The 12,599-nt window shown below is 34.7% G+C and overlaps 1 protein-coding gene and 1 long non-coding RNA gene across 3 annotated transcripts in view; one reads left to right on the forward strand and one right to left on the reverse strand.

Annotated features, from left to right (window-relative positions):
- The first annotated feature begins 6,381 nt into the window (after positions 1 to 6,381).
- Positions 6,382 to 12,599, forward strand: part of LOC143901081 (uncharacterized) — a 13,950-nt gene continuing 7,732 nt past the window's right edge. The window contains exons 1-4 of one of the 2 annotated variants that reach the window (XR_013257972.1): positions 6,382 to 6,635; positions 6,738 to 6,890; positions 7,126 to 7,253; positions 7,342 to 7,464. This is a non-coding gene — a long non-coding RNA (uncharacterized LOC143901081). The remainder of the gene's footprint in view (positions 6,636 to 6,737; positions 6,891 to 7,125; positions 7,254 to 7,341; positions 7,465 to 12,599) is intronic. The other variant, XR_013257973.1, reaches the window with a different exon arrangement.
- Positions 10,246 to 11,740, reverse strand: LOC143901082 (uncharacterized). The gene is made up of 3 exons (XM_077413036.1): positions 11,419 to 11,740; positions 11,120 to 11,335; positions 10,246 to 10,964 (listed from the first exon to the last, which is right to left on the reverse strand). The coding sequence occupies exons 1-3, from the start codon at positions 11,541 to 11,543 to the stop codon at positions 10,721 to 10,723; spliced, it is 585 nt and encodes a 194-aa protein (XP_077269162.1). The 5' UTR covers positions 11,544 to 11,740; the 3' UTR covers positions 10,246 to 10,720.

The raw sequence follows: 12,599 nt of genomic DNA on the forward strand, positions 1-12,599 counted from the left end.
TAAGCTCTTCTACATCCCCCCAACAACCCTAAAAAGGTTTCATTGATACCGCTTCACTTCCGAGCTCAAATGTCTAATTTGACTGGACTAAACAGGCTCCTTGATCTCCTCGGTATCAGCTCTCTGCTGTCAATATATATACCTTTACAAAGTAAAAATGTATTGTATAATCGGAATACTAGCAACGTGCACAACTTCATTTGAGGTTATAATTGGGTACAACATTCATCGCACGATACTGTGTTATAATTGCAAATCGGAAAATTCGGAAACGTACCTTGAGTCCAGCTCTTCTGCGATCAACGAAGTCGGGATCGAACGTGTCAGTCGTCACTTTCTGCCAAACGTAGAGAACTTTCTTGGTAAATCTGAAGAATTTGGGCCTCCTCACCGATTTCGCAACTCACCATATATGCAACTTTTTAGAAGCATGACTTAAGATTTGTGATATGTTCTATGATGATATATACGAAGCATATATATTTGAAAAATATTAGTAAAAAATATATAAAAATAACATACACATAGATATACATATCTAAATTACGTATTACATATCTACATGTAATAATATTACATATCATATTTCATATATTACATATCATTTTACATATCATAAATTTTTATCTGTATCAAGAGACACGGTAGTGTCTCGCGCCAAGTACACGCGAAGCGAGACCGCACCGTGACTCTTTTACGCGACGCGACGGGTTGCGAGTATACAAAATGTTGAGATCTCGATAACGAGTGAACGGATCAAGTTCTAAGTAGGCTTGATCGATAGCTTGGGGTCCAATTAGGGGGGGGGTTTTTTTATAATATTCCGCTACGTGCCCTACGAGCGGAGATATTGCGACGCAAAATCCAAATGTCAAAAAATTTTTTTTAAGATACTTTCTTTTACGTCGACCGCTCTCATTCATTTTTTTTTTTTTATAACATGTAACAAACAGAGAACGTCACTTTCACTTTTTCGACACTGGCGGCGCAGGTATCGCCAGTTTCGATATCGCGCGCGTATTTCGAAATTAGGTCGATAGACTTATCGATCAGGAAAAAGATTTCTATTTAGGTAAATTAGGTAATAATATATATTTTGAGTCAACGGAAAAGAAGGTTCTCTACGCTTGGCAGAAAGTGCCGCTAGGGAATTTTTAAGTCGATTCTTGTGAATCAAGCTTGATATAATATATATTGAGTCAACGGAAAAGAAGGTTCTCTACAATCTCTACGCTTGGCAGAAAATGCCGCTGGAGAATTTTTAAGTCGATTCTTATGAATCAAGCTTGAATTCGATGTCTAGGTATCCCAGGTTGCCGATGACGAGGTCCAAATAGTGCGCTTCATAGTTTTCGGTGTCCAGGTGTAATCGTACGTTGAATTCGATGTCTAGGTGTTCCAGGTTGCCGATGACGAGGTCCACATAGTGCGCTTCGTAGTTTTTGGTGTCTAGGTGTATTAATAACTTTAAATCTGAATGGGTGCGTTCAGCCGATACTCCGCTAGCCAAGCAATCGTGAGCAGTCGCTCGTTTTCGCTCGTTTTCTCTCCTTTTAATCCATTAGGTCAAAAGAGAGGAAACGAGCGAAAAAGGGGGGCCGGCGGCTCACGATTGCTAGGCTAGCGGAGTATCGGCTGAAACGCACCCAATGTAGGACACGTAGATATCGAATTCGAGGTATTAATACATGTAGACACCGAAAACTACGAAACGCACTATGTGGACTTCGTCATCGGCAACTTGGAACACGTGGCCATCGAATTCAAGGTATTAATACACCTGGACACCGAAAACTATAGAACGCACTATGTGGACCTCGTCATCGGCAACCTGGGACACCTAGACATTGAATTCAAGATTGATTCATAAGAATCGACTTAAAATTTCCCTAGCGGCAGAATTAGAATTATGTCATGACATAATAAAAATCGTTAAATTAAAATTATATTTAGACATAATAAAAATTGGATGAATTAAAATTATGTCTGACGTAAAAATAAGTATCAAAAATATTGATACTTATCGGTGAAGAAATCGGTGCATATACAGTTGCGGACAACATTCAGTAAAACACGCAAATAAAAATAAATAAAGATTTTACAGTTAACGACTTATTAACATTAATCATGCTTTATTGCGATTATGTTTTATGTTGAAATTGAAAAATATATACAAGGTGTACAACTAAAAGGGTTACAGATTATTATATTAAAAAAACTAAGCAAAATATAATAAATTGTTGTTTTTTTTAGAAATAATAGTCCGTAACACTTTTAGCTTCATACCTTGTATTATATACTGTTTATAAGATTATAAGATATATTGTTTATAAGATTAAGATGCGTAACACTACAAAATGGCGTGATATCCGTACAAAATTACCTTTTTAAAAAAAAGGTGAAAAGAGCGCCAAGTACACGCATAGTAGTGTATATGTATTACGTTGTTACCCTGTTATGTTGTTACCTCGAAAAAAACAAAGTGGTAGTATTATACCTCCAAATAGCTTTATCCTGTACATACTGTTTATAAAATGCGTAATATACTACAAAAAGGCGTAATATCCGCCCAAAATTACCTTTTTAAAAAAAAAGGTAAAAAAAGGCGCCAAGTACACGTATAATAGTGTATATGTTGTTACTTTAAAAAAAAAAAAGTGGTAGTATTATACCTCGAAAAAACCTAAGTAACAAGTGGTAGATCTTTATATCTCGAAAAATCTCGAAAAAATCTAAGCAGTAGTATCTTTATTTCCGAAAAATTATAACCCAAGTGATACACGTCACTAAATTATGTTACCTTATCAAAAAGAAGAGTCACGCTTCAAGTGATCTATTACAATTACACAAAAGAAATGATATCTCTTTAAATTAGAGCGCCAATTACAGAGAGAACATGTATATTGCCTCAAAAAATAATTGTTGCACTACTTTGAAAAATCTTTACATTGTGTCAATTAGAAAAGAATGTATGATAACAATTTTATAAGATTAAAAAATTTTATTTAAATTTAACAAGGGAATACAAGATATTTAAATACAAAGTTTACATGTGTATTTTTTAATGGTCACAAAGAATTACAGAGGTAACAGTACAAAATACAAATATTTTATTAAAATATTTAATCCAACAGGGAATACAATTTGTATTTAAATAAAAAATTTATATATGTATTTTTCAATAGAATAAAAGATTTAATCACAAATAATTACAAAGGTAACAGTACAAAATAAAAATATTTTATTAAAATACATAAATTTTTTTTGTAAAAAAACTTGGCGTTGTTAGACCTCGAAATTTTAAATAAATAAAGACAACAATAAATAAAAATATTTTATTAAAGTACATAAATTTTTCTGTATGTATATGTATGTATCAGTTTATTGCATGTCCCCGTAGGGTTTACAAGGCGTTTTTTTTCTGAGGAACGTACCCAAACCTCTTATACAAGAATTCCCCTTCGTTTATTCCCTGCCCATGTGCGACCTCACGTTTAATCTTTTTCTTTTCCCTTAACCCTCTCCTCTTCTTTCACGTCTTCGTTCGTCTCCCTCCACCTCGTCCTGTCTCAGTTCTTCCTTCCTGTCTACTTCCTGCCCTGGGTCTGTTGATCCTCTTCCACGCTCCTGCGGAGTTTCTCCTCCAACTCTCTCGTGATCTCCTCCTCCTCCGCCCTCCTCTCACTCCTGCCCTCCTCCTCTTCTCCACTCTCTCTCCTAATCTCCTTTCCCATTCCGCTCTCTCTCTTATCCTCGCCTCTACCGATCTGTCCTCAACTATCTTTACCCTTACCCTATTTCTCGCTTTCCTTCTTGCCTCTAGAACCCTCCCCTTCTCCTCTTCATTCCCCAGCCTAGCCATCTACGTTATCCAATCCCACTTAGACCTCCTCCCATTTTCCCTCATTTTCCTTCCATTCTATCTCCCTTTCATCCACCCACAATTTCCTGTTTTCCACCCTCGTTCTTCTTCCCTTGTCCCTCTCTTCCTTCGCCTTCTCCAGCATCCTCCCCCTTGCCCTCCTCTCTTCCATCGAAAGGTCCTCGTCTACCCCAATCCCCCCCCTGCAATCTCACCTCCCATCACCTCCATCCACTGTCCCTCTTCGCCGCTCCTGTTCTCTTCCGTCTCGCTTCTCTCCTTGTCTCCTTCCCTCCTTTTCATTTGCCCTCTCACCTCTGTGCTCTCCCCTCTCTCCACCTTCCCTTCCCTTCTCTCCGGCTCTCTTCTTATCCTCTCTAACTCGTCCGCTATTCTGCCCCACACCCTCAACATCCTCTGGGACTCCTCCATCTCTTCTCTCCGTCCTCCGTCCCCCCTTCTTCGCGCTTCCCTTCTCTTCCTTTTCTACGTCCCCTCTCCTCGCCCCTCTCTCTTTTTGTCTCTTCCTCTCTCGCCTCCTCTCTTTGCACCTCCCTGGCTCTCCTCCTCTGCCCTCCTCCCTGCTCCTCCTTTTTTTCCCCTAAGGTTCTAAAAAAGCAGCGCCAAGTTTTTTACAAGAAAAATTTATTTATTTTATTTTAATTAAATATTTTTATTTTATAATTTAATAATTTTGTTTAAAAATTAATAAAGCTACTACCACCTAGGTTAGAATAGATTTTATTTATTTTTGAATAAAATTAATGATACTACCACTTGGGTTTTTTTTCGAGGTAACAACCACGCGTGTACTTGGCGCCCTTTTTTTACCTTTTTTGAAAAAGGTAATTTTGTACTGATATCATGCGTTTTGTAGTGTTACGCATCCTCTTCTAAAAAGGGCATGTCATCTATACGATCTATCGAATCTGTCGAAATATTGTTGTCGCTTTTCCGCTTTTCTCGTCCTGCTGCCGAGAGAGATCATCCTATAAATACTAAATAAATTATATACATGTATAATATAAATATAAATAATTTTAATTACACACACACACACACACACGCACACTACGTTTACGCGAACGTTACTTCTGTAGTAACTTACGATAATTCCTTCGCGTAAACGGGATTTTGTAGTAACTTACGATAATTTACTCCGCGTAAACGAGTGAATTATCGTAAGTTACTACAGAAGTAACACTCGCGTAAACGTAGTACACACACACACACACACACACACACACACACACACACACACTATCTGTCACGTATACTATGTTTACGCGAGCGTTTTACTTCCGTAGTAACTTATACGATAATTCCTCCACGTAAATGGAGATTCTGTAGCAACTTATGATAATTCATCCCGCGTAAACGAGTAATGCCGGGATTACGATGAATTTAACGTAACGGGACGCGACGGACGCGTAGTAACGTAACGTAAACTTAAGAAATTACGATCGCCGTAACGTGAAGCAGCGTGCATTTCAGAAATGATTTGACAGCTTGGTATGAATAGAACGTTAAGATTAAGGTTATCTTTAAACTACGGCGATCGTAATTTCTTAAGTTCACGTTACGTTACTTCGCGTCCGTCGCGTCCCGTTACGTTAAATTCATCGTAATCCCAGCATAAATTATCGTAAGTTACTACAGAAGTAACGCTCGCGTAAAGGCTATTCTACAATTGCGTAAGAGTAAGGAGTAAGAGTAAGAGTAACAAATTGATCAATCATAGTCGATTATTTTCCTCAAATACTCACTGTGATTGGTCAATTTCTTACTCTTACTCTTACTCCTTACTCTTACGCAATTGTAGAATAGCCTTAAACATACAGTTTGACAACTTTTACAAGGCAGCATATACGTACGTGTTTGTACGATTTTGTAGATACACCTTCCTTCTTAAAGATCTCTCGGCATCAGCTCTTTACGGTCAATACTTATATATATTTCACTATCTGTCACGACGCGGCAACGGTCACGACTATCACACACTTACACTTATCCTTTTCTAGGTTGTAAAAAACTGTCACGCACTGCGACAGTGCACGAGTGCACTCTTGTGTCAAAAATGGGAAAGTGACACACCAGCCGCCATTTTTGTCCGACGTGGACGTTTCTTAAAAAAAAATTTTCCACATTTGGTCTTTGCATTGCAATATCTTCGCTCGTAGGGCACGTAACGAAAAAAAAAAAGACTCTTATTTATAAATCAAACCCCAAGCTATCGATCGAACCTACTTAGAAGTTGATCCGTTCACTCGTTATTGAGATCTCAAAATCTCGGATACTCGCAACTCATGCGTTCGCGTAAAATAGTCACGGTGCGTCTCGCTTCGCGCGTACTTGGCGCGAGACACTACCGTGTCTCTTGATCTCGATAACGAGTGAACGAATTATTGTTTACGGCGCGGATGGCGTTTCCCGCGAAACGGACGACCGGGACGACACAGATACCGCGCGATTCTCAGTTGTTTACGTATAAGCCAGGCTGGCAACAGTGGCAACTCATATAGTCCGCGTGCAAGTCGGTACTCGATATACGCAGCGTCCTGCAGCAATAGTTCGGGTTTCAGTGTAGAAAATTGAAGGATAAAAATTCGTTGAACACACAAATTTACGTAGCCGGAGCGCGCGCGCGCGTGTGTGTGGTGTGTTCGCGCGCGGGTTCTCTCTTTTTTTCCTCGCACGGCAACGGGCAGGTTTCCGCTTTCGACGCACATTTTTCGTACGGAAACGACGTGTTAGCCAAGTGATTGCTTTTCTTGTAAATTAGTGCTTTGAGCCGATTTCACAGTCTCCGATTAATTTGATCCTCCGATTAAACTCACTCTGCATCTCTTTCTAACCCTCTTTCTGTCTCCCTTAGAAAGAGACGAAGAGTGAGTTTAATCGAAGGGTTAAGTTAATCGGAGATTGTGAAATCGGCCCAAAAATGAGTGACGATACTGACGATCAAGAATTCATTAGAAATACATTAAAACTGAATGGAAATTATCAAAATGGTATAATCGATTTATTGGTAAGTACAATATATTACTTTTTTATTTTTTATGTTTATAACTTATACAATCAAACGACGGAAAAACGCCGTAATATTGGTCAGGACTGTATTAATATATTAAAGTATTAATATATTATTCGGGCAAGATCCAATCCTGACCGATTACGGCGTTTTCTTTTCGTTTTATTGTGTATCTTACACGGTCTTATAATCTCATACTTATTGTTCATAACTTATACTTTATGATCCTTAGAAGAAGATATCGATAAAGAGGCGTTTCTAAGTATAACTGAGACCGAGGTGTCAAGAATAATTACTACGATTGGAGGGATTCGCTGTTTTCTTGAGAATAGGAAATTATTGATGGACGGTATTAAATTGGTAAGACAAAAGTTTTTATGATAATTTTGGTATATGGTTTCGAGGCAAATCATAATTATTTTTCTATTTGCATTATTTTGTTTATTAGGTGAATATTGATGATCCATTGGTACATAACACTTGTGATGCGGGTGAAAGTTCTTTAACGAATAAATTTGATCGATTAGTACATAACAATGATGCGGGTGAAAATTCTTCAACAAATAATCAAGTTAGTATATTAAGCTTTATATTATTTAAGACTTAGTGTGTATATACAATATATATACAGGGTGCCCCAGAATTCTTGGTACTTTTTTATATTTAGATAGAGCGAGCCAAACTGAGTCGAAAAGTCATGTACCATTTTGCAATTTTCGCAATAGTTGACGAGTTATTAATGATTAAAAATCGACGTATTAGCCCGCCCTCCGCCAAATCCAAGCACGCGGCGAGATGCGGCCGCCCCGCGGTCGGCTCGCGGGCAGTTGTTTACTACAAGCGGCGATGATTACGCACGAGCGGCGCGTACCGCCGGGCCCCTGTCCTAAGCGATGATAGTTTCTCGCCTTTTTTAAATAGAAATAAAAATTTTTAACAACATAGAAAATTTTTTTGTGCGTACGTATGTACATATGTGTGCACATGCATACACAAAAAAATATCAATTCTACTGCTTAAAAAAGCGATTACTCAATTTACCTTTTTTTTTTAGTAAGTAACGGTTGTCTTTAAGCAAGAATACTTTCATGATAATAGTCTTAAAATGTACAAATTTTAGAAAGAGTCTTTATTATGTACTCGAAAGAAGAATTTATACTTCTTCAAAGAACATAATAAAATTTTATCAAAGAAAAGTCAAAATAATAAATAAAATAATATGAGGACCCTCGAGATTAAAATAGGAGAAGGCTATGAGGGTCAGACGCAGATCACAGTGCGTAATATCAGAAATAAGTGATTTATTCGTCGTTTTGATACATTACATCGATCCGTACGTTTCGGCTCAGTTTTGAGCCATCTTCAACGGTAGTTACAGAAATTAAGTTACACGTTCTCCGTACCGTATGGTGAGTTTACTGATTCAAAATATCAGAAACATAGACCAATTGATCCATATCTGTAAATTTGTTCAATTAATGTTGAGATATTAAAAAGATCCCTTAGGAAACTCACCATACGGTACGGAGAACGTGTAACTTAACTTCTGTAACTACTGCTGAAGATGGCTCAAAGCTGAGCCGAAACGTACGGATCGATGTAATGTATCAAAACGACGAATAAATCAGTTATTTCTGATATTACGCACTGTGATCTGCGTCTGACCCTCATAGCCTTGACTTCTCCTATCAAAATAATTAGCAAATTAAATTTTTGTTTTAATTTTGTATTCTTAACTGAAGAACTGAATAATTAGAATGTAGAATCTTATTTATTTTAAGTAATATTATCAAGAAAACATTCTTTGTAAAGATCATCGTTATTTAAAAGAAGAGAAAACTGAGTAATTGGTTTTCTTAGCACTAGAATGATATTTTTTACGTGTGCGTATACGGCACGCCATTTTACTATTTAATATCATCATAAAAATTCTATCAAATTAAATCGATACTTAAAGAAAAGAAATTATTATTATGTCTAGACGTACTTATAATTTATCGAATTATTATTAAGCTATAATTGAAAATGCAGAATTACAATTATATGTCTAGACAAAATATTAATTCTGAATTTATTTTACGTTATGACATAAAAAATTTTCGGGAATTAAAATTATGTACATAATTGTAATTCCCGAATTTTACTTATGTACGCAATTTTAATCCTTGAATTTCTATTATGTACACACAATCGTAATTCTGGAATTACTTTTTTTCTTTTGGTAAGTAACGGGGTTCTTTAAGAAAGAATATTTTCTTGATAATAATCTTAAAATGTATTTATCACAAATTTTAGAAAAAGTGTTTATCATATATTGGAAAAAAGAATTTATACTCCTTTAAAAAACATTATACTATTTTATCAAAGAAAAGTCAAAGTAATAAGCAAATCAAATTTCTGTTTTAATTTTATATTTTTAATTAAATAGTTAAACAATTAGAATTTAGAATATTATTTGTTGCTTCCTCATAGAGGAAGCTTTGTGATGGTGAAAAAATTTTTTTTCGAGATTTTGATGGAAATAGGTTTAGAATGTTCTAAAATGTCGAAAAATCGTATTAGTAAAAAATGTCCGGAAGTATGTATGTATGTGTGTGTGTGTGTGTGTGTACGGATTTTTTGTACACGCATCTACTTCTACAATTTTTTAGATACCGGGTTGAAATTTGGCACACAAATAGAGTATCATAGAAAGTATGTCCTCCTCAAATTTTATTAAAATCCATAAAACGGTATAGATTTTATGCAGATTTTCATTTTTTTGAAAAATGTGTTTTACGCTGCATCTTTCTCAATATTTGAGATAGCGATCTATTTTTAACTCTATTATATTTTTGAGTTTTTTCTACCCCTATTTCATATATAATTCATTAAAATTTGATTGATTAGATCTCGTGTTACACACATTTGAAATTTCGGAGAATTATACATACAGTTTCTAATTTATATAATAATTGAAATCGAGTTAAAATGTTCATATTTGATAGCTTCGGTTTTATCTCAAAAAATCGTATTAGTAAAAAATGTCCGGAAGTATGTATGTATGTGTGTGTGTGTGTGTGTGTGTGTACGGATTTTTTGTACACGCATCTACTTCTACAATTTTTTAGATACCGGGTTGAAATTTTGCACACAAATAGAGTATCATAGAAAGTATGTCCTCCTCAAATTTTTTAAAATCCATAAAACGGTATAGATTTTATGCAGATTTTCATTTTTTTGAAAAATGTGTTTTACGCTGCAGCTTTCTCAATATTTGAGATAGCGATCTATTTTTAACTCTATTATATTTTTGAGTTTTTTCTACCCCTATTTCATATATAATTCATTAAAATTTGATTGATTAGATCTCGTGTTACACACATTTGAAATTTCGGAGAATTTGTACATATATAGAAGTTTTAAAAAACAGGATCTGATCAACCAAATCTGAATCAATTATATATAAAATAGAGAGGTAGAAAAGACTGAAGAAAATAATAGAATTAGAAAAGTTGTCAATATTTTATATATAAAATATAACAAAATTAAGATAAATTTTCTAACATTATTCTTTAACAAGCGGTTAAGACCTCACGTATAGTCTCTAAGGGTTAAAGTTGATTTGCTTATCACAATCTTTAATCTCTATTTAATTAAAAAAAAATACTTTAAAAAAAAAATTATAAAAATTATTTAAAAAAAAATTATATAAAATATAAACGTTTATTATTTTAAATCACATTTAACGCTTTTATTATTTTCAAAGATTACATTTTAAATATAACATTAAATTAAAATTGAAATACAATATTAAATAATATAATAACAAAAACAAATAATAAATTTCAATTCTGAAAAATGTAAACAGGGCCTGTAGTAACGGGTCCTGAACGCCCCCTATTAAATCTTCTCAATCCTCCTATCCATCTTCCTCTATATCCTCTTCCTCGCCATTCTCCTTCTCTCCAGTTTCCTCTTCTCCATCCGCCTCTTCTCCATTCACCTTCTCTCCATCCTCCTCTTCCTTTCCATTCTGTACCTCTCCAACTCCCTCTGCCTCTCAATAAGCGTGCTCTTGATGAGTAATATCTATTCCAAAAATATAAAGAGTAAAATAATGAAAAGAGGGAAGAAGAAGATTGGAAATTCAAGGAAAAATGAAAAAAAGGAAACGGTTATGGACAGGGATTATAATTGAATTTATAACCTTTTGTAGTTATACGTTATAAATTAATGTTACATACCTCCTATTCCTTTCCTTTAGATTTTTTCCTCCTCTTCTTTTTCTTTGATTATTATTTTCCTTATCGTCTTCTTCTTCTTCTAAAATTAATTCTTTTTCAATTTCTCTCTTTCCATTCTCTTCTTCTTCTCTTCTCTGCTTTGGTTCGGTTTCTCTTTTCCGTTCTCGTTCCATTTCTCTTTCTTTTTCTTGCTCTTTCCGATTTTTTTCAAGTCTCCTAAGTATTAGAGAATTGACATAATGTTCTAAGATTGTTTCTTTAATAGTGACAATCTAAAAATAAAGGAAAAGAGTACAAACCTTTCTTTATTTATTTCCTTGTTTATTTCTTTTTCCCTCGTCTTTTTTGGTTCTTCTTTCTTCTTCTTCTTATTTATTTTCTGCAATTCCATTATATTCTCCTCTTTATCGTTTTGAATCGACATATTTGTTCTACGAATTTGATCTGTGAAACAAGCATCTATTGATTGTCAATTTAAAAAAAAGACTAAATAAGTTGCTTGTTTCACAGATTATATTTGCTTTTCAAATACGGGTACTTATAAAAAAACGTAATATATATATTTTGATATACATATATATATATTTCTCACGATACCTAACAAATGGATGACATGGCTGATCTCATATAGAGGAATTCTTATGATTATTTACATCATTCTCGGTTGTGTTTCTAAAAAAGAGTGGAAGAGATAAAATTAATTGTTTGGATAAAGAGCAAGAAGTAGAGAAAGAGAAAGATAAAAAAAATAAGGTATTTTTACATATAAAAATAAATAATATTTAATAAATTTTGTTAGATAAATATATTATAGTATGTTAATCCTTCAGTTTAGCTATCCCAGCTAAGAAATCGATGAAATTAGGATATATCGACGTGTTTTTGAACGCAACGAAAGTTAGTAACCTCCAAGGCCTATTCTTCAAAGGTATTCAAAATAAAGATTTTGAATAAATATTTTGTAAATTATAATTAATTATTTCGCGTAGATAGTTCGTTTTTAAATCTGATTACCCCTATTACCGCTCGAGGCTCAAGCGGCTGAGCCGCCGATCGAACACGTTACGCGTGATCTCAGGAGCGTGTGCTATAAGCATGATCGAACTCCCACGAATAATATTAAGGACGTTATGAGGCTCGGTATCTCGATTTTTTATATCGCAAGAGGTATTGAAATTTATACCATGTATAAAAAATCGAGTACGTCGAGAGAACGTCCTTAAATAGTTAGTTATGGCTATATTCGGATATTCACTGTCAGCAATTTTCAGTACTGAAAATTTGTAGTATACAACTGCTTTGCAGTTGCTGTAAAATTCGTGAATTTGATTAGTGATTAGTGTATACTTTTAGAGCTCCGATAAAAATTAAAAGCATACATCAATCAAATTCCTAAATTTTACAACAATTGCAAAACAGTTTCCTCTGCTGAACGCAGCCAGTGACTAACAAAGCTACAAGCGGATTATCTCGCGAGCGC

This window comes from Temnothorax americanus, unplaced genomic scaffold (assembly GCF_048541705.1).
Source record: "Temnothorax americanus isolate GAGA-0224 unplaced genomic scaffold, ASM4854170v1 Scaffold316, whole genome shotgun sequence".
Lineage (NCBI taxonomy): Eukaryota > Metazoa > Arthropoda > Insecta > Hymenoptera > Formicidae > Temnothorax > Temnothorax americanus.